The following is a 26,422-nucleotide window of genomic DNA, read 5'->3' on the forward strand; positions in this document are numbered from 1 at the left end:
GGGCAGATAGGGCAGTAAGAGGAAGCATTCATCCGGTATACGTCCCCGTAGTCAAGTCGTCAAAAAAAGAAAAAAACAAAAGGGGGTCTATTTCCGCACGTATCTCGGGGCAAACGGAATCCCGAGCGCAGTGATAAAAGGTTGAAACAATAAGAGCTGCATACAGATGCGTCACATGAAAAAACCATCTGAAACGCTGAAAGCGGATAATTTGCCAGTCAGTCAGAATACGCCCTAACAGAACTCGTGACACAGGTGGCTTTACAGCGTTTCTCTACGCATTGTTTCAAGCGCCCCCACCTTCTGCAGCCGTTTGTCGAATCGGATAGAATTATTGACAGCCTTAACCAGATTCCATGCAAGCAGTCTGCAAAAGTGATCTCAATGTTGTTTGGCCGTTTGAGGTTTGCAATCTAGCAGCGTTGATAGGCAGATACAGACTGTGGCTTCTCCACACATTTTGTTTCCCAATGTGTCCTGCACATAGTTACTCGCCTACACTAGCTACGATGAGTTGGGATGAAATGGATAGTTAGTCCATGGCAGCAAAGAGAGACAAACAAAGATCATCCCCCATACTTTTACATTGACGATTGGGTATCGAATCGAAAAACCGGATGTTAGCACTTCAGCTACTGCGATAAGTTATTGGTGTCTTCATCTTTTTCGAGCTATGATTCGATCAAGCGTTGGGCTTTTGCAAAAATAAGCGAGCATGGCACAGACAGTTTTGATGACGGGAGGCTGATTGGCTGTATTGCCACAAGGATTTCTCCCTGGTACAGGGGTGGCGGAGACCGCTTCGTACAGACCGCCGATGTGACCGTGGATGGAATCATGGTCTAGATTCTGGAGTCCCCTGTCGATGCAAGTGAGGTAGGTCATTGTATTCCTGCTTGGTTGTTTTACTGGCCAGCTGTCGAGCTGCAGAGTTCAGTCACGAAAAGACGGGAGGAAGAGGAAGGAGACATCAAAAAACTCCTCTGCAACAGTTGGTGTTCATTAGCATGGTTATTTGTCCCGATTATCTACCCAGCCTTGCGGTTTTGCTTCATCACTGGCGAGGATAAGCTGACCAGCCGAAATACTTGTGGACGAAAAGAAGACAGTCCCCCCCCCCCCGCCAAAAAAAAATCTGGGTATCCATTCTTATGTATTCAACCTGAGACGGGATATCACATTCAACGAGGCTACCTGCTGCCAATCTTTTGAAAGAACGGCATGGATATAGACACATACAATGCAACGAAGAGCCAACTATGGTGCAGCGCACCCAGAACGAGAGCCTAGATACTGTACCCATAGTCCCGAGCAAACGATGAGAAACGGAACATCTATTTCAGTAGTTAATGGGAGGATTTGTCAGGCGGATTAGCGAGAAGTGGAAGACAACCTATGCCTGGCATATGTTCATGTACGGAGTTCTGTACATAAATCCCACCCATCGTTTAATGCACTGCCTAACTTCTAGGTCAAGACAATTGTTTCCGCTATCCAGATGAGGAAGTTGGTTTGCTCTCTTTCATCGTACACGATGCAGTAACTAACACGAATTCCAGTAGACCACAACAGAACAGAATTAATATTGAAGATTGCTGGGCTCTAGGGACATCAAAACGTCTGAACACGATGGTGAACAACAAACACATGGATGGTGTTTGGAGCGGCGCATGTGATGTCTTCCTAGTCTATGAGTCTTTGAGAGAACTAACGGGCCCTATCTGCAAAAGTTGAGGCCGGTAAGAGCTAAGAAAGTACTGCAAGCACATTACATACGTGGTTCAGATCTGCTGGATCAAACACGGTGAAAGGATTTAATAGGCGGGCAAATGTTGCATCTCTCAATCTTGCGTGGCGACGACTATCAGCTCTATATAAGTAAGAGGCAAATAAGACAACGAAGAAATATATTATGTAGATATCAACAATAGATTTTTTTCTCTCCATTTTTCCATATTTTCCCATAAGCACTACTGGGCAATTGATCTTCTGTCAAACAGCAGCCAATCAAACCCACTTAACTTATTATAACATGAAGCAACGGTCAAGGCGGGGTGAAGAGGGGTTATCCATGTGAGAGTTCAGGAAAATTGCTTGATGTACGCTCCGGTCCAATTCCCCAAAGTCAATCTGGCCATTTCCTTTCGTTGACTCCCACTAACGTGCCGTTTGGGCTGCTATTTCCGCCCCCCTGGATGATTCCTTGGAAACCTGATAGAGACGTGGATGCCTCATCAGCTTGAAACGGGCATTGACCAGTCACGGATATTATTAGTTACACCGGCCAAACAATATAAATAGATTTAACGCTGGAGTAAATTAAGAACGTACTACTCCTTTGAGACAGCACACTATACCAGGCTGTGTCGTAATATCAAGATTGGTAAAAGAACGGTCCCGGTATAGATCTCAGGAGTCAAACTCATAACAACAATGCCAATGGTGAGGACAAAATGGCGAACATGGTCAACAAAGCTCGATATGATTCCAACTATTCAATCCGTTTTTTTTTTTTTTTTTTTTTCAGGCGGGGAAGATTGTTAAAAGCTTTATATCTTCTAAGAATTCTGCCTCCATCTCTTAAAGAAGAACAGTCCGTTGCACGGTCCGCGTCAAGCAAGCAGTGCATATAAGATCCTGCCTGTCGTCTGCCAAAGGGTAGAACCTGCAACGCATGCACAGTGTATCGAGTCGAATATCTGTTTAATGTTCGACAATCCGCCCCCACATCGTTTCGGATATATTTAGACTAAAAGAATATCCTCAGCTCTCCTCTCAATCCTATTAAGCGGATGCCGATATGCGGCTGTTTTTCCATTTTCCTGTTCTGCTGACCAGCCATCCTTACGGCTATGAAACTGGAAACAATCCCATTGTTACTGATATGGATTAGGAATGGAACAGTATACACAAAGGTAGAATACCCTTGCGGTTTTCAGAGAGTTGGGCTTCAGGAATGGTATTGTGTGAAAGCAATGAACTATTGTATATTCATGTCCGTGCATGCATGCATATCGGCGGAAGGGGGGCGTGCGTAAATGGTTCTGGAGAACAGACGTAGGAATCCCTGCAGATGAAGCAGAGAAGGACAACTTGGAAAGCTCTTCCGGACTCAAATCAGTTATAAAAGGATATTGGTATCGGCATAATTATCATAATCGGCATGGACATTGATGTTGAAGATCAGCCGAGAACGCTGTTAGGTTGCATGGATAGGGGTTTGGAGAAAAACATGATGGGAACGATTCCAGCACCTGAGGACCGAACTTGGTTGATCAGTAAGAAATAGCTTCAAGCAGGCTCAGCTATCATCGGAATCAGCTGCTGCAGCTGGTAGGATTAAAAAACAGATTAAGCAAAAGGGAAACAATTTTAGACAAATTCTACCGATACATGGTGGCATGACATGATCCGGTCCGTTAACTGACGACAACAGCGCGCTTCTGAGGCGACTTGTTTGACAGAGCTCCAAAAACCCAATGGACAAGCCAGCTGAGCTGAAGAAAGAGGAAGAGTGTAGTTCCGCATACTTGTCCTTGCCTCCAGAGTCCAGGGCTTTCAATCAGCATTTGCAGTGACCAGCAGTTTCACAACGAATGCTGAATTGATTGGTGTTCGTCGCGTCCCCTCTCTGCCCACAGAAGCCACAAAACCATGCCCTTTTGTCACAGTTGATGCACGCTAACTGTACCGTTGGAGTCTGCAAATTAAGAAGTATCCATTGACTTATGAGTTCACGCGGCCACTGACACCTGTTCAGGAAAAAACTGCAATACGGTGGGGAGGGGTTGGTAGAGAGGTGCAGCGTCGACTCGACTGTTAAAGGCGCAGATGATGAGAACCGGGCCTCCTGCTTGCATTCAATTAGGTTAAAAAGCGCATCAACCTTCTCTTCCCTGCATGCTGCAGGAAGTTATGCAGAGCAAATGGATTTGGCTTTTTCTTCTCCAGGTTTGGTTCTCTCTGGCGCTATGTAGGTGTTCTGTAGTACGCTTGCTTGTGATATCTCATAAAAAGAACTGCACAACATCCTGAAGAGGATGAAACAACGGATGAAGGCTACCTAATGTTATTGGCCCAGTCTTGCTTTTTGATGAGAGAGACACGAAGCTAACTCGACTTTAGCTCTTAACATTGAACCGCTTGTTCGACAGACCAAGTGGGCGGCAGCCCGTACACACGGACGTCGAGGACGACTCGACTGAGACGCTAGGCTCAGCATCGGCGAAGCCTAACTAGCGAGACTGGCCGGTGCGCCATGGTGTGGGAAAAAAAAATAAAATAAAAATGACAAGAACCCCACTGCAGTGCATAAAAGACGCCTGTGCAAAATACGGGATCTGGATAGATCGACCGACATATCGGACTCAGGAAAAAGGAATATGAAAAATTTAAAGCGAGCGTCTCCACTAACGTCTCCTCGCCAGCCTTGTTCCCGCTATTATTACTGGTGACCTTTGGGGATAATGATGTGTGAGTGGGTGAGAATGGCCTAATTTGGTCAAATAGATATGGGTGATTGGGATGAACCCAGCACAGCCAAGTTCAGGTGTGTATGCGAGATTTATGCGGTTAACTTTGGTAGATATAATTTCATGGAATGGGGGATCTATGCACCAAACCGCTTTGCAATCCAGGTGCATGAGGAATTGAGAGTCCAAAGGGTGTTTATATAACGGGAATTATCTGAGCATTTACTTTTTTGCTAATGAGCCTGAGCAGCGCCTATGAGGAATCAGTCAACGTGTCTCGGGGGGGATCACTAACCCTTGGAGCATGCCTCCTTAGCTGCATACCGTCTACGCCGGCAGCGAACAGCTCGAATCACGAGACGGTGCATTTATAACTCGAATTCCGTGGCATTTATTTAACAGTCCGTGCATCCCTTATGGTGTAGGCAATTATTTACTAGTTGGCTGAATCGGTGCCAGACCAAATGTCCATTATTATTATTAATTAAGAGGAACGTTAAGACTCAAGTTCGTCATCGGAGCAAGCTCCCAGCTACTACTAACTAATTAGTAGTTTCGGAAGGATTCCTTGGAACTCATAAGGTTTCGATACCTTTCTGTTCCTGCATCTTCTGACATTGCTAGCTCCGTCAGTTCTCGTTTCTGGGACAGGTTTGTGGCTGGAAAGCGATGGATACCAGGGAGAAATCAGAATCCTGGGGATAGTGACAAGCTGATCGATGCTGAATTTGATCAAGAGGGATTGCACCGACGTTTGCCAGGAGACATGGCCCGTTTCTGGCGATTAAAAAAACGAGCGCCTTTCTATTGGTAGGTGACCAAGTATCTTTGATGATATTTTTTTTGATGGCGCTTACACAACGGATACCGTACCGCTATTTGGGCAGCATACGGAATTATCCTTATCAAGGTCATCAGACAAGGAAAGATATGGCAGCATTGTTTTAAAGCAGCACTGGCTTCATGCTCCACCCAAAGAAAGACGCCCCCGGTGGCGAGCAGAGCATGATAGGAAACATGGATAGATAGCGCGACCCTACGTCATCCATATGTTCCATGGATACGGTTCCGTGGGTGGTGCTTTCATTGGTTATATCCTTTGCAGTCGGCTTCCGGGTTAGAAGAGGAGCTGTGCGAAAACCCAGCGGCATCTGACGGCCCAGGCGAAATTTACGTGGGAAATTTTTACCCCGAGATTAGTGTCTGACGGAGGGAGAGAGAGGGGAGGGGGGGGGGAGGGAAGAAAAAGGGGAGGTATCTAAGGACGGATATAGGTCCTTATGTAGCTAGTTACCAACAAACAATAAGGACCCCCTGTTCTCCAATAGTATTATACCTAGATGTTGCTAGGTTAGTTGAAAATTCTATTGAGCCCGTGAAGAAAGGTCTAAGGCAGGGTAGATTAAAAACGTACCGAATGAACACGTATATATAATAATAATACATATATGCCCGCCCTCGGTAGGTAACCCAATAGGTAGTTAGTAGATATTATTCAGCTAATTGGATATGGGGGGTTCTACTGGTTCGGTACGATTTGCTCCGCTAGAGCGGTTTTCTTATTTTCCCTGATGATCTTATCGTGGCTTTTTTGGGCGGAACTATGTATTCACCACATTGACTATGTATGTCCAGGACATAGTTGATTGAAATATCTGGGCGGGTTCCCTGTCATTCATTTTAGGGTCTTGCAGGGGCGGAAAGTGTATCAGCAAAGTAAGGGAAATTAAGAATAAGAGTAAAAGTAAGCGTACTGCATAGTTAGAGTAAGGCTAAAATATGAAGAAGAGTCTTAGATCATTTGATTAGGTTGTTTTTACATCAATTATTAGCTTTCGAGCTGTAGTTCAACGGCTGAAGTAATATAAGTATGGGACACATTCTCCGTATACTCCCGCAGAGTTAACCTTAATACTTCAACAGAACGGGAACAATGTGGGGTGAGCTCGAGAGCCGTAGCTAACTACGGTATTCATCTATTCATGGAAGTATACAGCTCCGCACTTTACACGGCGCTTTGGTCCATGGCGAATAGATACAAAAAACAAAAAACAAAACAAAAACAAAAATTTGAAGAGGGGGAAAGGACATATATAACTATGCAGGCCGGGTACTTATTCATTCCTTCAACGTGCAGTAATTCTCGAATCGACCCTCCTTACTTGTTGCTAATGTTCCCGGATATAGAACAGCATTTGTCTGCCTAGATCCTGGTCAAAATACCCCATGCGGTAACCTCCTTCTGCGCGGAGCAGGATGCTACTATGTCGATAGATACAAAACATGTGTGATCAGTACATTTTCGTGGACGGACCATTGAATAGCTGGTGGTGTATCATTTTGGATTCCCAGGCGTATTCATGCACATGACTAGGATACCGTAGAATAGTTAGCCAACTCCAAAGCTAATCTGCGAATTAGCCAGAGACGGGGGGGGGGCTTTCAAATGAAGCTTGAACTATTTTTCCTTTCTCAACCTGCCTCATCCACAAGGCGCCCAATCCCAACAGACCGGGACCTTTCCCAGCCACTCCGTACACAGTGTGAAAGTGAACAGCTTGAACTGGGAAGGGCTTTCAAAGAAGTTTAAAATAATTAGACTTATATACTGGCTGAAGGGTGAGAAAATGATACCCATCCCGAATTTCAAAGAGTCTGAAGAATAGTGCAAGTTCCGGACCAATAGTAGATGCGGGATAAGAACCGATGGGGCCATTAAGTCAAAGCGGTTCACCAATATAATCATGGGCATTCCCGTAAATTAAAGGAATTTCCTTCCGTTGTTTGGTAATATAGCGAAACTAATATTCATTTCAATATCTTGAACATTTAAATCTTAAAACAAATTCTTAGCTTTTCCAGCAAGTTGGAGCGATGGAGGGCGATTGGAATGAGGATGAACCTTCCAGACGTATCTATTTCTTTTCAATCGGGTAGGTTATTTGTCATGTCTGGACAATTCATTCACATGTATGAGTGCCTTACCTAGGTACTCACGTATATTGGGGCATATTCGAGGAATATCACAGCTTATTATTCAGCGTTTCCAAGCCAGGTTCTGGGTCGATATGGATTCGATGGTCCATGCATGATGGCGTAAATTATGGACCGTATGCATGGAAAAGGCCATAGCAACTTGGGTAGTTATCTCAATCGAATCACAATGCATCGCATCCACCGTAGCGGCTGTTTTGATTATTATTCCCTGCCTGCCTGGCTGTCTGGCTGCCAGCATGATCATCTGTGTGTGCCGTGCTGCATGGACCAAAAGCCACGGGATCTTTTGGATGGAAGAAACTGCCCAATGACGATTCTGACGAAGGGGCAGAGGATTGCATTGAGCTGACCCTCTGGCATGGGCTAGATGGGTGAATAGAACCATGATGTAAAAATCGGGCTCAGTGACTCCAGTCCCAACCCAAACCTCCGTTGATTTCAGGCTTCGTTTTTCATTTTTTTTTTTTTCGCTTTCGCTTTCTTGTCACCGGCCCCTCTTGCTTTCATTCATCCATTTTTCTTTCATCCATTTTTCCGAGTGTTTCATTGTTGGAGAGTGCGCATGGGTAAGTGGATCGGATGTGTGGACCTGTCAACAGCAAGGTCATCGGAGCATCATCGTCCAACATGTTTAATTATAGGATGGAGGATTTGAGGGGGGATGCACACGACCAATTAGAGCTATTTATGCGGACATATATAGGGAGTACGAAGAGCTCTGTAATGACATCACCATTTCATTCAGCAGTAATGTTCTCAATCTGTCCTGGTTAGCATGAGTGAATTTCTAGAAAACTTTTAGCTAGCCCAGGAACCATTTGTAAAATGCCGCAGTCAACTGCTCTCTCGTCTCTTGTGCGGTGTTTTGCCTGCACCCAACTCCCGCTAAGAATTATTCAACAAAGTTGGCTGAAGCCAATCCATCTCGATCAGCTCTTTTCATGTGTTAATTACTCCATAGGAGCCTTTCATTCCGTTCTTGAAGTTTCTTCTTCCCGATCTCTTGGCTCAGCCGAGTCGAGTATAGTTTGAATCGCCTAAACCCTGGGACTCTCCATCTTGTCTTTTCTGCTGTTGGTTGACCGAAGATCCCTAGTTCCTCTCCTTGCTGATTGTGCGTAGTTTGTCGCTGAAGGATTTCGATTTTTTTCTCTCCTGCCAGAGGTTAGCGAATGGATTAGCGAGGAGGTGTAATATATCAGTTTACTTTATTATCCGTCCCAAAAAATTTTCATATGTTTTCTTCGGCTTTCTTTGCCCTCTCATCGATGATACTATGTATGATTGGGATATCTCTGATGTGCAGAGGGATCAAAGGAGGTACCGTCCCGAAGCGAGGAGTAAGGGGTGGAACCCATGTCACGTAATTGGCAGTTCGAACAAAGGAAGACCACACAGAGAAAAATTGTATGTAGGATGTGAATACGGGGTATACATGCAACATCCAGACAACACTCTCATCCAGAAAACAATAGCTATCACATAACGGAACACGAATACGCCGGGTAAACTATATCCCATCCACATAAACAACAAGAAACAAATATAGAAAACAAAATAAATCAAATCACAACGAGTGATAAGACCCGGGGGGGGGAGGGAACACATTCCCCTGCCCATAGTCACCCATAGAGACATCCACCATACCAGTACGCTGAGTCACTCATGGAGAATAATAAAGTGGAAATTTTATCCTATTCCGATGCTCTGTCTTCCGGGTCGGGAACCTCCGCGTCGTCTTCTGCTACCGCCACACGGGGTGGTGAAGTATCGTGTTTCCAACATCAACTAAAACAACAGCAATTGACCAACAATTGACCATAGCCAGTTCCGCTCTTGTTATTAAGTTTCTTCCCCCGAACCGCTGCTCTCCGTCAACGATAGGTTTCTTAACGTAGATATTTATCTCCTAGCTCTATCCGCTGTTCGTTTATTAGACTCTTTTTTTTTTTTTTATTCTGACCTATACTTTTAATAGTGATCGACCGTGACCCTGGGGCCAAAAGCAACCCCGTGAAGTGGATCAGGCAAGCAAGCAAAAGGAAATTATACTTTAAAAACTGCTGCTTGTTCACCACAAAGTTTACGCCGTCTTCTTTTTTTGTTATTTTAAAATTTTGGCTTTTTCGTTCGCAGCGATCGTTCCCCCTGGGAAGTCTGGATCCAGATCATGCCCGCGGCCCCGCGTTGACTGGTCGTCTCCCTGGCTCTAGTTGACGAGCTATCACAATTGAGTTTTACAACAGTTCCGTTTCCTGGTTTCAAGGGCTGCCAAACCGTTTTCTTGTGTAAGACTCTGAAAACAGGGGAATCTCTATGAGAGAGAAAGAAAAGAAAAGAAAAAAGCTCAAACAAGCCCCAATATTATTCTTTACTTTGCGTGTTTTGAAAGGCTTTTTTAACTTTCCATCGTTCTTCTGCTACATCGAACGATAAACTTTCTTACTCGCGTGCGATTGACTGATTCTTTTCCCTTCTATCTTTCTTTTCTTTTTTAGACTCCCTGCTGTTTGAAAGGGGGTTGAGGCGATTAAGCTTGGCTTTTCCCTTTCGTCGGGACGCTTCATCGTCATCGTCTTCAGGAATCAACAATCATACCATACGGGATCAATTCGTGCCGCCTATTGGCTGTCGGAAATACCCATCCTGAAGATGCTAATTAATTGTTCAATTCGCAACAGGAAAGGTACGGTATTTTATTTTGCTTTTTCAACCCTATTTTTGTTTACTATGTATGTTTCTTTCCGTGTGCACCCCCGGCCCAAGGAGGTTCTCTCTACTTATGACTGATATTGCAGGTTTTTAGACCGCCAGTGTTAGAAGAGAAAGGGGAAACGCCCAGGGGAATAAAGAGCCTCTAATAAAATCCACGCCCCAGCGAATAGCGAGAGAAACAAGGCATAAACCTCCCATAGGAGCCCAAGAAAGTCATTTCCGTCAGCAGGTCTCAGCTAAACTGCTAAGGTGCAGGAGGCGTCTGGTTATATATATCCATTGCACCAATATATTTGTATGATTTTTCACACTTTTCGTTTCTTTTACTTTTACCGTTGTTAAACAAGCCTCAAGCCCACCTTCATCCACCAACATATCTTTTCCAAAGAAGACTATTATTTCTTACCTTATTCTTATTTATTTTCAACCTTCTTACCACCGCCCCCAACCCCCCCCCCCCCCCCTTCCTGCTGCAGAAGCTTGGAAGCTGGAACACATACATTTCGACCAGCAAAAATAAGACTACGCTATGGTGATTTTCTGAGCCCCTTGACTTGTTCGCTTTTTAGGTAACTAGATTCCTAGCTTGACTTTATTCTTCCCAATCTCCTCTTGGGTGCAAGAGTAATATTTACGCCTATCATCCTGCCCGCTCCAGTACGTCGGGACTGAAGCTACCCAATTTTCCTTCAAAGTCTTTCCAACAGCGTTATACTATCTGTTGTCTTTTTTCCTTTTCTTTTCTTTTCTTTTCTTTTCTTTTCTTTTTTTTTTTTTTTTGCCAAACCTTCCTCCCCCCTGATCTCTTCGTATTGACTCGTGAACATCCTAAAATTCTCTCCCCCACGTGGACATCGTGTTTTCCTCCATATTAATTGCTGATATAGGCCCGTCTCGAGCAGAAACGTCACACCAATCCAGATCCCGGACCTAGTTTTATTTTTATTTTTATTTTTATTTTTGGTTTTATTTTTTATTTTATATTTTTCATTTTTCATTTTTATTTTTTTAGACTCGCCGGTCTCCCATCTGTCAGTGACAACAAAGTTAACTTCGGCAGTCACCCCTCCACACCAGAAAACTAAAACTCCCCTTTTACATTACATATTAAGCGTGAACTGCTTCGGGTTTTTACCCCTACGACTTGCATCTTCGAACGAAAACTTTCACCATTTTCGACCCTGCTGCCAGCGTAGGTAATTACTCTGTTTTTGTTTTACCCAGGGCCCTTCCTTTTGCTCTGGAGGATCGGCTGGTAACCTTGTTCTTTCGAGTAAGTCTCTCCACCTCCTTGTGTCTGAGAGTTTCAAGCCCTTGCACCAAGTGTTGAATCAATACTCTACTTCGTACCGTGATGACGGATATGCTTCAATTTTCTTAATTTTCTTTTCTTTCCTGTTCCTTTTCTTCTTTTTCGGCCTTTTTGTTATGTTCTTATTTTACTTTTTATCTTGAAAAAGAGCCCAGTCACTCTGTTACACAACCTCGTTCCTGCGTTGTATACCTTACCCTAACCACCCGGAAAACCCAAAAAAACCCCCCCTCAAAAAAAAGAGGGTTAAAAAAAAAAAAAAAAAGAACGTAACCATATTTTTACTACTTTGACATATTTTTCTTGCTTGACATGTGTGCGTGCGTGTCAATGTAGGCGGGTTGATATGACAGGATTTTCTTTTCTTTTCCAGCCTTGGGGGGTGAGGGGTTGTCCGTATGTACACGCCATCGAACGAACGTAGGGAGAGGCCTGCCATGATTCGCCTAGGGTTTCATCTTGCACAGCCCATGCCGGCCATGTCCTTTCGTCCTGATGTTGCCGAGATTCCACCACGACCCTTGTGGGATTGGGTGGGGATGACCCATGGCCAATGGGCCAATATGGGCCCCATCTTGAGTCTGACGGGGGGTGCTCTGTTGCTGCTAATGGCTGGCTGCTACAGCTGCTGCTTGCTACTTGCCGCTGCTATGGACACCAGCACCTCTCCGCTGAAGAAGCACCGTTCCATAACTGCTTGCTGCCTTCTTCCAGACTCTCCCTTCCTCTAGTACTAAGCAAGCAAGTTATTGCTCATCACAACCATTCCATCTCCTCCCGAGGTCCTCTTCTTCCGCTTCCCTTTTTGGTCCCGTTGGCCCCCGTTGGCCCCGTTGGTCCCTTTGGTCCCTTCAGCCAAGCTATTTGTACGGAGTGGAGCATTTGGCTTCCTTGCACTTCTGCTCGGGGGGAGGGGGAAAGGGAGAGAGGAAGAGAGTCCCGCCAAGCTTTAAACCCTTTCGCTCTTCCAAGACCCCAGTTAGCCCTATAATTCCTCTCTCGGCTAGCGTGGCACGCTCCTCACAACCCTCCCCACCCAATTGGATCTTCCGCTGTTCCGTTCTTGGGTCGCGCCTGCCCCTCCCCTCCCTGACGGATACTTCGGCCCAAGCACCTTTGGCCTTATTGCCACGGCCCGCCCACCCTTCCAATCCCCCGCTGTTCCCTGCATTGACGCGCCGAGGTCTTCTCCTGCTCCACCTCAGCACCCATTCTGCAGGACTGGTGGGACTGGTGGGACCTTAGGTGGGATTGGTGGGACCCAGTGGCTTGCAAGCCCGCATACGCCCACGCACTCCGGCGCCGAAACAACCACGCACCCGCCCTGCCTTCTGGATCGGGTCGGTGCATTCCCCCCCGCCTCGGTCCAACCATACGAGAAACCTCCCCCATCCAACCTGGATAGAACTTGCATCCAACTCTCTCTTATTCAACCAAACTACGCCGGCACCTGTTGCTGCTCAGGTGATGCTGCTGCTGCTTGCTGCGCGCACTTAGTCACTGGCGATTTTGCTGATTAAGTTGTTGATGACGCGCTGTCGCCAGTTTGGCCCTTGTATTTACTAGTGCTGGTTGCCTTCGCCCTCCCTATTGATCCTTACCTTGGGGGGGCTCGTCCTTACCTCTGGCTGGCCCACTCGGCGTGCCGTGCTTTCCCGCCATCTTGGCCTGTCCTGGCAGAGGAGGGCAAAGTAACAACTCATGCGTTCTGCTAGCCTGCAGCTGTAGTTCCAGCGGTTGCTTGCGGGGAGGGGAGAAGAGAAGAGAGAAAGAAAGAAAGGGCACAAAGTAAAGAGGACAGCCCCCGAATGTGCACACCACACCGTTCAACGGGGGAAGAGAGAGTCACAGCTCTCAAGGACGAACATATCAACCCTGCTGGGAAAAAAAAAATAAAAATAAAAATAAAAATAAAAATAAAAATAAAAATAAAAAATAAAAAATAAAAAATAAAAAATAAAAACACTCCGGGAAAGAAAGGCCAGCATAAATCAAAAAGCAATTGCCATTGAAAAGAAAACAAGGGGAGGAGATCGAAAGCAAGCTTCGCAAATATTTTGCCTTCATTATTATCTGATTATTATTATCCGTTGTTTTTATTTCCTTTTAATTCCTTTACTTTTTACTCAAGGACTGTCAAAAAAGTTGACATATTTCAACTTGTCATCGAAACCTTGTTTTTTTTTTTTTTTACTCTGGACCTCATTCTCACCATCCTTGTTTCTTCATAATTGTATTCTCTGATCTCAACCTTGAGCCTGATTTTATTCCTTGTTGATAGCGGGGCCCTGTTCTAACAAATCTCGTGCTTGTACAGGTTCCCATCAGAACTCGACAAGGAGAAACGGAAGAAAAAGAACTTAATAATTACCTTCCTACCGTTCCCAGACTTTGACTGCTGGAGCTTTCCTGCAAAAGGAGAGGAGCGTGGCAAAAAACCCAATCAAGCTTGGAAAACTGGGCCAGACCCAGAAACCCATCTCTCGCTCCATTTTTGTCGCTGCTTGGTTTTGCTTGGCCCACCCGGTCAGCTTTGAACGTCCCATTGATTTCGCCCGCCGAATTGGCCCGCCCCTTGACGTTCCTGATCGCGCTATCTGCTGCTTTAAGCCCGGCACCATCCGATAATTAGCTCTGGGGCAGTAAACTCTACTTGCGCAAGATCGAGCCCTCCATTTCAGAGCAAAATAAAAAAAGTTTGAACCGTGCTGTGGTTGTCGATCCATAGAACCTTCAAACTCTTTTTGGCGCTCTCGCGCGGGGTGTTCTGCTTTTCAAAGAAGCAGCATCATCATACTTCCATCTCGAACCAGGAGCTCAAGACCACGTTCGCCCTGTCCTACTTAAGCCTTTTTGACTGGTTTGACAGGCTGTCCGCACACATCCCGATCCTCTTTTCTTTTTTCTTTCTTTTTTTTTTTTTTTTCCCTTCTTCTTCCCCTTACCCTACTCGCTTGTTCGATTGAATATCCTCGTTCTTAATATCTTATTCTTATTTTCCCTCTATATTCTAATTTGCGTTTTCAAATAACTCTATCGCATTTTCGCGCAGCTTGACAGGGTTAATACCGAAAGTCACTTCGAAAACCTTCAAGCTTGTTGCTTAAATTCTTACTTGGATAGTCTGTCGCCGCGCAAAACTTTCCCCTTACAACTCAACCTTACCGCGTCCTCCGCAGAATCTTCGAGTCGATAGTTTTTTTTTATCTCCATATTTTTGAAGCCAATACGTTTCTGCAGCTTGTCGCACAACATGGGCAACGGCATGGCTGCAGTGCTGGCGCCGACATACACGGGCTATGTCGCCACCACTCAAGATGCGCTGATCTTGTTCGAGGCATGTCTGACTGGTATCCTCCATCATGTTCCACGACGTCCCCACGACCGAGAGAGAAGTCAACTGGTGAAAAGCGGTAGCGTATTCATCTATGAAGAGAATGCATCAGGCATCAAGCGATGGACCGACGGTGTCACCTGGAGTCCGAGCCGCATCCTTGGCAACTTCCTCGTATACCGCGAACTCGATAAACCATTTCCTCCAGGCGAGAAGAAACGTGCTATGAAGAAAGGTGCCAGGAGGCCAACACCATCGGGGAGACCTGGAGAACCATACCCGCGACCACAAGAAAGCAACGGGACTTCGTACCCAACCTCGACATCGCCAGGAGGTGCCTCATTTGGCGAGAGAAGCCAACAATCGGAGCTCGAGCGGCAGTTGGTAGGGTCATTGGTCGACTCGTATGGTTTTAAAGATTCAGGATTGGTGAAGAAGACCATGAGCGTGACGGTATCAGGAGTGACACACCACCTGGTGTCGTATTATAGTGTTGAAGATGTGATGTCAAATCGTCTCCATACTCCCATGCACCAAGAGAATCTGAGGTACATACGGCCACGCGCAGAGCTCACGACAAAGCAAAGCTTCCGTGCGCCCATTGATGACTTCGAACATGGTACACTCGAGGACGGTGACCCGTCTACAGCGTTATATGCTTATCGTTCCACATTAGGCGGCCCGCAAGCGTATGCCGCACCCAGCTCCGGTCCGCCGTACTACCAACTACCTGCATATGGCGCGCATCCTCATCAGCCTGGAGCTATGCCCAGTTACGCTGTTGGGGCTCCTGGGCTTTCAGGTCATCCCCCACCGAACCCCTACTTAACAAATGCTCCTGGTTCCGCTGACATTTCTGCGAAACAAGAAGGGTATCCAACTTATCGGGCCTCTGCACCGTACCCCGCCGCCTACAACCCGATGAACCCCCCACAACCACAGCAACCGCCCAGTACCGCTTCACTCTACCGAAACCCCTCGCTGCAACAGCGGAGTGTGGCACCGGACACATCAGGCCCTGTCGACCCCAGTTCAACAACAGCCCCCGTCTACCAAAGAGGAAGCTTCAATGTCCCCGGACCCTTGGACGCGAGCCAGTCGCAACAACTCGACCAGCAAAATGTCGGGCAGCCTTCTTACAACCCCGCTACCCGCCGAGAATCGAACGCCATGGGCCCCGCCAGCTCGTTCTATAATGGAGACCGTCAACAGCAACAAACACAGCAGCAGCAGGCACAACAGACTCAGGCACAGCAACAGCAAGCCCAACAATCGCCGCAACACCAGCACCAGCAATCAGCTCAGCAAGCATATTTCCCCAGCGCGGGCCACCAGCCGGGGCAGGCTGCTTCAGCCTACCAACCGACGCCGCAGTCGTCACTATCGTGGAACACGGCTGCAACAGGGTAAACACTAGCATAAATGAAGCCAACCGATATTTGCATCTTTTTGGTTCACCTTTCCTTTTTCATTATTTTTCCAAGGGGGGCGGGTTTTCAGTCCGTAGGGGTTTGAGGTATAGGGATTTTGTTTTTCTCCTTCTATTTGGGTGGCATAGTGTGGAGAAGATGGGAATGGGATATGAAAAACTCAGTCGGTTTATATCTGTTTCTGCGGTCTGCGGTCTGTGGTGTTTTTATCCGTCTTATTGCGGAAGGTTGGTAAGGGGTTTTCTCCTTTTACTCCATTCGTTGCTCTCTGCCTGCGAACTTCGCACTTACATTTCCCCCCCCTTCCCCCGCCCTCTCCCTTCCTCCCCCACTCCAACACTCCCGTTATGTCCTGGCTATATCCCTCCTTTCTATTGGCATGTTTCGTGTCCCTCCAATTGTACCGGCGAATTTGAAACTACGCGAGTCTGCTTTTTGTTTCTTGTCTTCTGCGTTCCTGCACTCCTTTCTTCTCATTCCACAATTATTATCGAGTCAAAAATACATAACTTACTGCCAGGCAGCCAGGGTTGGGTGGGATAGTCCTTTTTAATCTTCCTGCTTTCTCTTCGTTCCCTCATTGATATTTATTTACCCACACTTCTTCCATTGAGTGTTTTTTGCTTCAACGCAAACTAACACAAATACTCTCTACTTCTTATGCCTCAAATTGTGGTTTTGTAATTGATGAATGATTTTTCATATTTTCCCTTCATTCATTACTGCCGTTGCCGGGAGGGTTTTAATGTTGTTTTTAGTTTAAATTTTTTTTTTTTTTTTTTTTTTTTCCAACTTTCCTGTCTTCTCATCTTTTCCATGTGTGGAGCTGAAGTGGGGCGTCATCAGCATCAATTCATCATTCAGGAGAAAAGGAAATAATAATGCAATAAAAATTGTCTGTCATTATTTACTGATGCTGCTGATGCGCTTTACTTCTCTTCACAATCATCTGATTGATAATGATTTGCTCACTGCCTGCTTCTCTGTATGTTACCCATGTGTTTTGTTCTGTTGTCATGGACTTTGGAAAGCATTTGACACTGGCTGTATTAATTTAATAATAATTTATATCTCCATATATATATATATATATATATATATATATATATATATATATCCTAGGTAATGATGGGCCGGGGTTATATGTCCTTAAATAAAATATTGTTAATGTTAGTTGATTTAATTATATTTTGTCTACTCCGTATAGTTAGTTTACTTTGCTGAAAGACACGAAAGACGGGAAGGGTTAAGTCGCAAGTCGCGTGTCTCTGTCTCGGCTAACTAGTCATATGGAGTAAGTATGCGACAGGATGACTCAAGGGGCATGAGTTTCTTTCATTGCGTGAAGAGAGAGACTTGACTCCCCATCCAAAGGTTCAGACTCTGGTCTTTTAAGTTTCAGGCACGACAAAACGCAGCCAGTCCTGCTTTAGATTCATTCAAAATGCCCCGTAGCTAAATCAATATAGTTATATTCTTAAAATCCCATAGTTCACTAGTTTATCTCTCTGCCAAACTCCTTGGAATCTTTGTGCTGCTGCTGTGCCACCCCATCACTCAGGTTGGTTAATGGACGGCCAGTGCGTGCTTCGACTAGTTACTTGTTACCCGTAGTTAAGTCTCTTCTAGACCGCGTAACCAATGTGGGACTGACTGACTGGGTTGTTTAAACCGAACCGAGCTCTAATGACTAACTTACAACTTTGTAAAACTAACTAACTAACTAGTTAACTACTTGGGTAGGTAAATAAGATAGACAGGCACGTGACTATGGTGTACCCGCCCAAACTTCAACAGGTTTGTCGAACAACAAAACCTCCTCGCATAAACTGCAACAAAAAAATCTCCCTTCCCCCCCCCTCCCAACAACCCCACAGATAAATATAGAGCTGGCAGAGTTGCAAGCTATTTTTAAGTCCCATCCCCCTTCCCCCCCCTGGGTCGTGTTTCTGGCGTTCGTCTTTTTGCATCCTATAAACTGCAGGACCTATAGCTCAAGGGTGGATTATTATAGTTTCTTATACCCACCCGTTTTCCCTGTTTGGTCGCGCGTCTAGAATCTCGACTGGAACACTCATGAACAAGCATGGATGGCATGGGTCAGGCAGGACGTGGGGCGTTAAAAATCAGGTAATTCCCTGAAGGTGGCAGGGAAGAGGGGAGGGAGAGTAAGGGGGGGGGGGGGTGGGTTAAAAGGATAGGAGGATGGGAGGGAGCTATGGCTACAATACGGATACGGGGGTGGGTTTGTTGTTGTGCAGTTGGTCGCCGCCTATTTCGGGATTTCCTAGGTTGCTCTCCCCTAGCTTTGCTTCCCATGTGAATGAAGTGCCTGTGCTCTGTCATGTGAGCTCTCTGTGATTTTGGATGGGGTTTGGGACGACAAATGGGAGAAAGCTGGGGGGAATGGGCGATGCATGGGGTAAGTAGGCTGGCTGGCTGGCTGGCTTGGCTGGCTGCAAGCAAGGAGAAGATGGAAATCCGGGCGCTAACAGAAAATAGTTGTCTTTTTTACACAGATACAAATCAATATTGGCGATTCTCTAGAGACTGGACTGTCGGCGCTCCACTGTGCTCGTGTTTGGCCAAAGGCCTGCAGAGGCAGGTCGCGGCGTGGGAAATGGAATGAGGGATTCCAGAAGTCGAGACCAGAAAGGATGGGGAATGTAGTTAGGGGCGAATGATATGGGCAGGCTTAAAGGTTGCAATCGGTAACGGCATGTCATTTCTCGATGAAATTCTCTATAGAAAGCCCCTGGAACGGATTGTTGGAGTTTATATCGTTTGGAGTGCGCCGATATAGGAACCGTTGAACGGAGAAAAGAACAAGAATGGAATAGTTCTAGTTGTTCAGACAGATATCGTCTGTTCTGCAAGATTTCCATTGGTGTTGGATTCGACGTGCATCGGAGATCTATCTCTACCCAGAACCACGATTGCGAGATTTAGCTACCGGGAAATATGCCGACGTTCTAATTGTCCTACCCCCAGATGCTTGCTCTGCCCGCGGAACGGAAATTCTCCCAGGCACCGTGCACGTTCCATTCCTCATGTTCCTCTGCGGTTTAACCGAATGGATTGTTCACAGACTTCATCGGCACCTCCCCCCGTCTCATGGACGTAGAGATATATGTTCGTATTGTGCAGAACTGACAGTCGACATCACCGCTCTGCCGGCCCTCTCTTGTGTCGACACTTCCTCCATCCCTTGGGCGTCACAGCGTTACACATTTTGGGGATACACAGCGTTGTTGCACTTGCATATATCATACATACATAAGAGTCGGGGTGTATCGATGGGTGCCTGGAACATACCCCGCAAGTGACAGGACATATATGCATTGCAGAATATGTTTACCTACCTCCAGCCCAGTAAATATGCGCGACATACGAGGTGAGCAACTTGCTTGAGTAACCATCCCCACAGACCAGCGTCTACCCCGAATGACAATTATCGGCGTAGTCCGTGACGATAGTATCACAGAGCCAGGAAAGCAGAGAAGTTTGGCGCGGAGTGAGATCTATCTCAATTTTGAGAGTTTGGACGCGTTGTGTATGAGAAGATAGTTATATATGCAGGTGCTCAATTGCGCTGTGAGAGGATGAAGGTGGTTGGACTCTGGAAGGATGAGAAGAGGCGAGTTGGACTGAGCTGTTGGTTCAATGTATTTTGTCGGGCTGCTTGCTGCAACCGAACGGATGTTTGTGCGGAGGATCAGTTGTCCCGTGGCATCCAATATGTTAGTTATAAAACTAACAAGTTACTTCCGTAGTGAAGAAACATTTGTAAGCTTTTGCGAAAACGGAGACATGTCAGACATAACTCTCGGACAGATCAGCGTTTCATTTGACCTCATCCAGAACTTTCAACCCACGAGAGAAGGATCTAGTTAACTAGTTGAAGATTGGTCAGCAGCTTTGGCGATTGAACAGTTTGAGATTTGTCCAACTCAGCAAGCCGACCACGGTAGCTGAAGTTAACTTCCCAGTTACCCTGCGTTGATTGCTAAGGAAGAAGAGAAGAAGAAACCCACTAACTACCCGTCTTTTTTGGTCCTACTCCCATCATTATGAGTCTTCGCATGACGTCTCTAGCCGATTCAAACACATGGTCGAGTTCCTCTTGCTCATGATCCAGGCACCCGAGAACACGGTTAGTAGGTCTCGCCTTATCAGGCGTGAGAAGGATCAGGATGGCCGCGGTGATGCAATATGACGCGAAACGACCGTTGTAAATCGTGAAACTAGTTAGTTATTCTACCTAGTTATCAGTGACTCCATGCCTGACTACGGCAGCTGAGTTTTTTGTCTGACAAATGCACGAAATGCTTCGAAATGGCCGATATCATGCACCTATATAAAATGGCCCCGCGTTTCAATCAACTACTACTTGGTTATGAGCAGTTGGCTGAGCCTCCCCAGTTTATTATTTCCTGTTCCTTCCAGGTTGCACCACCCAACGTTTCTCCCCAGAAAAAAAGTCAGTCGCTTTAACCAGTTAAACGTTTCCCGCCGTCTCGTTCATAACTGTAGTTACAGGTGCGGCCCGTGCAAACCTAGGGTGCTGCGCTAGTTGTTTGATAACTACAATTGGCCTCTTCATTGGGCGCCCGAAGCTTGCTTGGGAGCTTGGGCCGGTGTCACTGTGTTGCTCGGGCCATACCGTCATCCGACTCCCCCGCTTGGAAAATCTCCAACGAGTGACCGGCTTGCCTGTCCAGTGGTAGGGGCAGGTCTATCGGATCGAGAGTTTCGATCACAGTTGCCTCATTTTTTGTCTGGGACGGACTGTACCTACAATGGTGCTCCAACCCGCGCAGGATGCGGACGGCAATGAGGTAGGACAGCATATCGACCGGGCAAGCCCCTCGACGAAGTCTGGGGACATGGCTGCAGGACAGCCCGCATCCGAATCGGGTCGTGAGGGGAGATGGGGTGAATATGAAGAGGTCGAAACGGTCTCTCGTCGTGGCGCTATGGAGGAGTTTGCTGAGATGACGAGGGAGTTGACGAAATTGAGTGTGCAGCACAGTATGCCCTCGACAAGAAGAAGGCAGAGCATTGCTCGCGCATCTTTCCCCGGTTCAACAATGGCGAAAGATGTCGATATCGAACGTGGCGCATCGGACTCGGCGCTTTCGGACGAGGATCACTTTGAGTTGGGCGATTTTCTGGGAGATGGCCGTCTGGAGCGGAGAACCATCGCGGGGGATCCTGCAAAGAAGATTGGTGTGGTTTTCAAGAATTTGACAGTTGAGGGCGTAGATTCCTCATCATCCTTTGTCAAGACGCTCCCAGATGCGGTTAAAGGAACATTTGGACCTGACCTATACCATCTTCTTACACGATTTATTCCAGCCCTGCAATTCGGAAGGAAACCTCGCACTCGCAGTCTCATTCAGAACTTCACGGGTGCTCTCAGAGGTGGAGAGATGATGCTTGTTCTAGGTAGGCCTGGTGCCGGATGTTCAACCTTCTTGAAAGCCATCGCCAACGATCGATCGTCGTTCACTGCTGTCCTGGGAGGAGTCAGCTATGGCGGGATCTCTGCAGAGGAGCAGCATAAGCACTTCCGTGGAGAGGTTAATTACAATCCGGAAGACGATCAACACTTCCCGACTCTGACTGTGGAGCAGACCCTCCGATTCTCCCTGATGAACAAGACCAGGAAGAGGGACAAGGGTACCATTTCTGTCGTCGTTGACGGACTGTTGAAAATGTTCGCAATCAGCCACACCAAGAACACTCCTGTGGGCAATGAGTTTACGCATGGTGTTTCTGGTGGAGAGCGAAAACGGGTTGGTATTGCAGAGACCTTGGCTACTAAATCTTCAGTTATTTGCTGGGATAATTCAACTCGAGGCCTTGATGCCAATACTGCTCTGGACTATGTTAAGTCTCTCAGAGTCATGACGGATGTCAGCAATAGAACGACATTTGTAACCCTTTACCAGGCCGGAGAGGATATATATGAGCTGATGGATAAAGTCATGGTTGTCGAGGAGGGTCGCATGCTGTACCAAGGCCCCGCAAACCAAGCAAGGTCCTACTTCGAGAGCCTGGGATTTTACTGCCCAGAGAGATGGTAAGTATATAATTCCATGCATAAAGTTCGGAGTTAATCTCTATTTTCGACTGACATAATAATGACACAAGCACAACGGCGGACTTTCTTACTTCCTTGTGTGACCCGCTCGTGCGTCAGTTTCAACCAGACAGACAAGCTTCAGCGCCCAAAACCGCCGAAGAACTAGAAGCAGCCTTCAGGGCTAGTGATATCTACAAGAGAATCCTCAACGGTGTTGACAACTACGAGAAACATATCAATGACACTGGCGCTGCTGATACACACCTTTTCCAGAGATATGTTGGTGAATGTAAGGAAATGAATGCAATGGTTCTACCGTTCTTCCCCAGTTGGCTCTTTATGCAGTGCAATCGTTCTGACCTTTTTTTTTTTCACCGATAGCAAAAAGCAAAACGGTGTCAAAGCGATCGAGTTACACTGTATCCTTCGCACGGCAGGTCAAAGCCTGTACTCGGCGACAGTTTTGGCTCTTCTGGGGCGACAAGCCTTCATTGTATACCAAGTTCTTCCTCGTGCTCGCCGTTTCCCTCATTGTTGGCTCTCTCTTTCATGGACAGTCGCTTGATACTAGCGGCGCTTTTCCCCGTGGAGGCTCACTGTTCTTCTGTATTGTTTTCCTTGGCTGGCTTCAACTCGCAGAGTTGATGCCGGCCGTGTCCGGCAGAACAGTCACTGCAAGGCACAAGGACTATGCTTTGTACCGTCCTTCTGCCGTTGTCGTCGCCCGCGTGCTCGTCGACCTTCCCGTCATATTTGCTATGCTTGTGATACAATCAATTGTGGATTATTTCCTTATGGGGTTTGACCTCGACGCTTCTAAGTTCTTTATTTTTTTCTTGTTCATCTACGTCATCACGATCTCCATTACAGCAATGTATCGCATGCTTGCTGCGTTGTCGGCGACGATCGATGATGCAGTCCGTTTTGGAGGAATAGGTATGTTTTATTTTCAAATATTCCGTTTTTTTTTTCTTGCCTGGCTAGCAATAGATACAAATGCTGACAATGTATCTAGCTTTTAACGTTGTTATTCTTTTCGTCGGATATGTATGTCCTATCGCTAGACCCTATGCACTTGGGCGATATGCTGATGTCGAAATGTTTTTATAGGCTATTCCAAAGCAGGCATTGCTCGACGATTCTCCATGGTTTGGCTGGTTGTTCTATGTCAATCCAATATCGTATGGATACGAAGCTATCTTGGCTAGCGAATTCTCGGACCGTGTCATGGATTGTGCTCCTTCTCATCTTGTGCCTCGTGGCCCTGGCATCGATCCGATGTACCAAGGGTGCTCATTTTCTGGCTCTGAGTTGGGAAGTAACACGGTCTCAGGAGCGCGATATCTGGAATATACATTTCAATTGTTAGTATCCTATCTATAGTGATGAAATTACGTCATATCTAACACTCGAGCGTAGTTCCCGGAGTCATATTTGGCGAAACTTTGGAATTATCATCGCTTTTATCATTGGGTATATCTTGATCACGGCTATTGCGGCTGAGCTCTTCCCATTTGTGACTGGAGGAGGTGGCGCCTTGGTTTTCAAAAAGCCAAAGAGAGCCAAATCGATAGCGAATGCTCAGAAGAAAGCACATTCCCCAGATGAAGAGAGTGGAGGAATTCAGCGTATTGGAGATACCAATGGTACTTCCACCCCAAGATCCTCTGCTACTGGCAACAGCAGCAACTCTAAGTTTAAAGGGCTCTCAACTGGTGACAGGGTTTTTACCTGGACCGATGTTGAATACATGGTGCCATATGGGAAAGGTGAAATGAAACTGCTCAATAAGGTAACGGGCTATGTGAAGCCCGGAAACATGATTGCCTTGATGGGTGCTTCTGGCTCGGGAAAAACAACCCTCCTCAACACCCTAGGCCAGCGACAGAGAGTCGGGGTAGTGTCCGGTGAAATGCTTGTTGACGGGCGAACTCTTCCCCCAGATTTTCAAAGGGGTACGGGTTTCTGCGAACAGATGGATATCCACGATAAAACGGCCACTATCAGAGAGGCTTTGGAGTTTTCAGCGATTCTACGGCAAGATCGAATCATACCTCGCGAAGAGAAAATTAAATACGTTGAGCAGATTATCAGCCTGTTGGAACTCGACGATATCCAGGATGCCATCATCAGTTCAGTTGGCGTTGAACAAAGGAAGCGCTTAACAATTGGTGTTGAGTTGGCAGCCAAACCTAGCCTTCTGTTCTTCTTGGACGAGCCTACTAGCGGATTGGACAGCCAGGCAGCATTTTCTATCATCCGATTCTTGAGAAAGCTAGCTGACGCAGGACAAGCTATTATATGCACCATTCATCAACCTTCTTCCCTGCTAATCGAACAATTTGACACCATCCTGGCCCTAAACCCAGAAGGAAATACTTTTTATTTTGGGCCCGTGGGTGAGAATGGTCGCACCGTGATTGACTACTTTGCTGAGAGAGGTGCCTTCTGTCCTCCACGCAAGAACATTGCGGAATTTATTCTCGAGACTTCAGCAAGGGGTCGCATGAGCAATGGGAAACGAATCGATTGGAATGCCGAGTGGCGAAACTCGAAGGAACTTCTTAACCTGCGAGAAGAGATCGAAAAAATCAATGTCGAACGGAGCAGACTTCAGCCTGCCGAAGTTACTGGTTCCCAGTATGAATATGCCGCGCCTCTGTCACTTCAGTGTTGGATGCTCACAAGGCGGGTATTCATCAACTACTGGAGGGATTCCTCGTATCTCTATGGAAAGTTGTTTATCAGCACAGTCATTGGTATCTTCAATGGTTTTGTATGTTTTACCTTCCTCAAAATTGCCTCAACATTGCCAATTCATTGACGCTTTGCTAATGGAGCCCTTTTTCCAGACATTCTGGCAGCAAGGGAATACCATAGCCAGCATGCAAAACCGAATGTTCACTATATTCCTCATCATTTTGCTCCCACCTATCTTCATGAACGGCATCCTTCCGAAGTTCTTCATGAACAGAATGCTCTGGGAAGCGAGAGAGCACCCGAGTCGCATCTACAGCTGGTTCGCATTTTGCACTGCCAACGTTGTCTGTGAGCTTCCGGCAGCGGTCGTTACTAGTGTCGTCTACTGGCTATTGTGGTATTATGCCACAGGCCTTCCCACAAACTCGAGCGCGGCTGGTTACGTGTTCTTGATGACAATGCTTTTTTTCTTTTTCCAGGCAAGCTGGGGACAGTGGGTAACCGCCTTCGCGCCCTCGTTTACCGTTATAGGAAATGTACGTCTCCATATCTGCCCTGTATTCATCCAAGTAATGCACAACAAATCTAACCATCATTGAACCAGGTCCTCCCATTCTTCTTTGTAATGCTAAACCTCTTCAACGGTATGATGCGACCGTACTCCTCCATACCCCCATTCTGGCGCTTCTGGATCTATTACGCAAACCCAATCACCTGGTGGCTTCGCGGCGTGCTCTCAGCTACCCTCCCATCTACGCCAGTCGTCTGCTCCCCCAACGAACTCACCCACTTCAACCCACCCCCCGGCCAAACATGCACAGATTACGCAGGTGACTTCATCACATCTGTCGCGCGAACAGGCTACCTTACCAACCCTAACGCGACGACGGATTGTGCATACTGCGCGTTCTCGAATGGGAACGAGTACATGGGTACCCTGAATGTGCACGAAGATGATAAGTGGAAGGGCTTCGGGATCTTTTTGGTATTTGTGGTGATTAACTGGGCTCTGGTGTACTTTATGATTTATACGGTACGGGTAAGGGGATGGACGTTTGGAGCTGGCACCGCGGTGGAGGTTGTGGAGAAAGCGCTTGCTTGGGTGAGAGGTTTAGTGAAGTCCATTATAAAGGGAAAGGAGAGAAGCGAAGGGGAGAGGGACGAGAATAAGGAGAATGAATAGGAGCAGGGTGCTGTTGAGAACCGCAAGTGAGTATCATATGCACATGGCTTTCTAATTGCCACTATTGTGAATGTTTATACGTCTATTTTTGTCCCCCGTTTGTTTTGATTCGCTAGTTAATGACAAGTTGCCATGGCTAATTAACTACTTGGTTCTTCGGCGTATTTTTTGCTTTTCATGATTTCTCAAAT

At 46.5% G+C, this 26,422-nt stretch overlaps 4 protein-coding genes across 4 annotated transcripts; all 4 read left to right on the forward strand.

The window, feature by feature from the left end:
- Positions 1-3,163: 3,163 nt before the first annotated feature.
- PADG_06240 (uncharacterized protein) lies at positions 3,164-4,205 on the forward strand (the record flags this gene model as incomplete). The annotated part of the gene is made up of 2 exons (XM_010763359.1): positions 3,164-3,278; positions 4,126-4,205. 2 exons carry the CDS (start codon positions 3,164-3,166, stop codon positions 4,203-4,205), a joined length of 195 nt encoding a protein of 64 aa, XP_010761661.1.
- A 7,770-nt stretch (positions 4,206-11,975) lies between these two features.
- Positions 11,976-13,016, forward strand: PADG_06242 (uncharacterized protein; the record flags this gene model as incomplete). The annotated part of the gene is made up of 3 exons (XM_010763360.1): positions 11,976-12,029; positions 12,122-12,328; positions 12,504-13,016. The coding sequence occupies 3 exons, from the start codon at positions 11,976-11,978 to the stop codon at positions 13,014-13,016; spliced, it is 774 nt and encodes a 257-aa protein (XP_010761662.1).
- Positions 13,017-14,749: 1,733 nt separating this feature from the next.
- Positions 14,750-16,240, forward strand: PADG_06243 (uncharacterized protein; the record flags this gene model as incomplete). Its single annotated transcript, XM_010763515.1, has 1 exon — positions 14,750-16,240. The coding sequence occupies one exon, from the start codon at positions 14,750-14,752 to the stop codon at positions 16,238-16,240; it is 1,491 nt and encodes a 496-aa protein (XP_010761817.1).
- A 4,819-nt stretch (positions 16,241-21,059) lies between these two features.
- PADG_06245 (uncharacterized protein) lies at positions 21,060-26,231 on the forward strand (the record flags this gene model as incomplete). Its single annotated transcript, XM_010763516.1, has 8 exons — positions 21,060-22,345; positions 22,417-22,637; positions 22,730-23,284; positions 23,364-23,395; positions 23,459-23,712; positions 23,768-25,124; positions 25,201-25,584; positions 25,653-26,231. The coding sequence occupies 8 exons, from the start codon at positions 21,060-21,062 to the stop codon at positions 26,229-26,231; spliced, it is 4,668 nt and encodes a 1,555-aa protein (XP_010761818.1).
- Positions 26,232-26,422: the final 191 nt, after the last annotated feature.

This window comes from Paracoccidioides brasiliensis, assembly GCF_000150735.1.
Source record: "Paracoccidioides brasiliensis Pb18 unplaced genomic scaffold supercont2.8, whole genome shotgun sequence".
Lineage (NCBI taxonomy): Eukaryota > Fungi > Ascomycota > Eurotiomycetes > Onygenales > Ajellomycetaceae > Paracoccidioides > Paracoccidioides brasiliensis.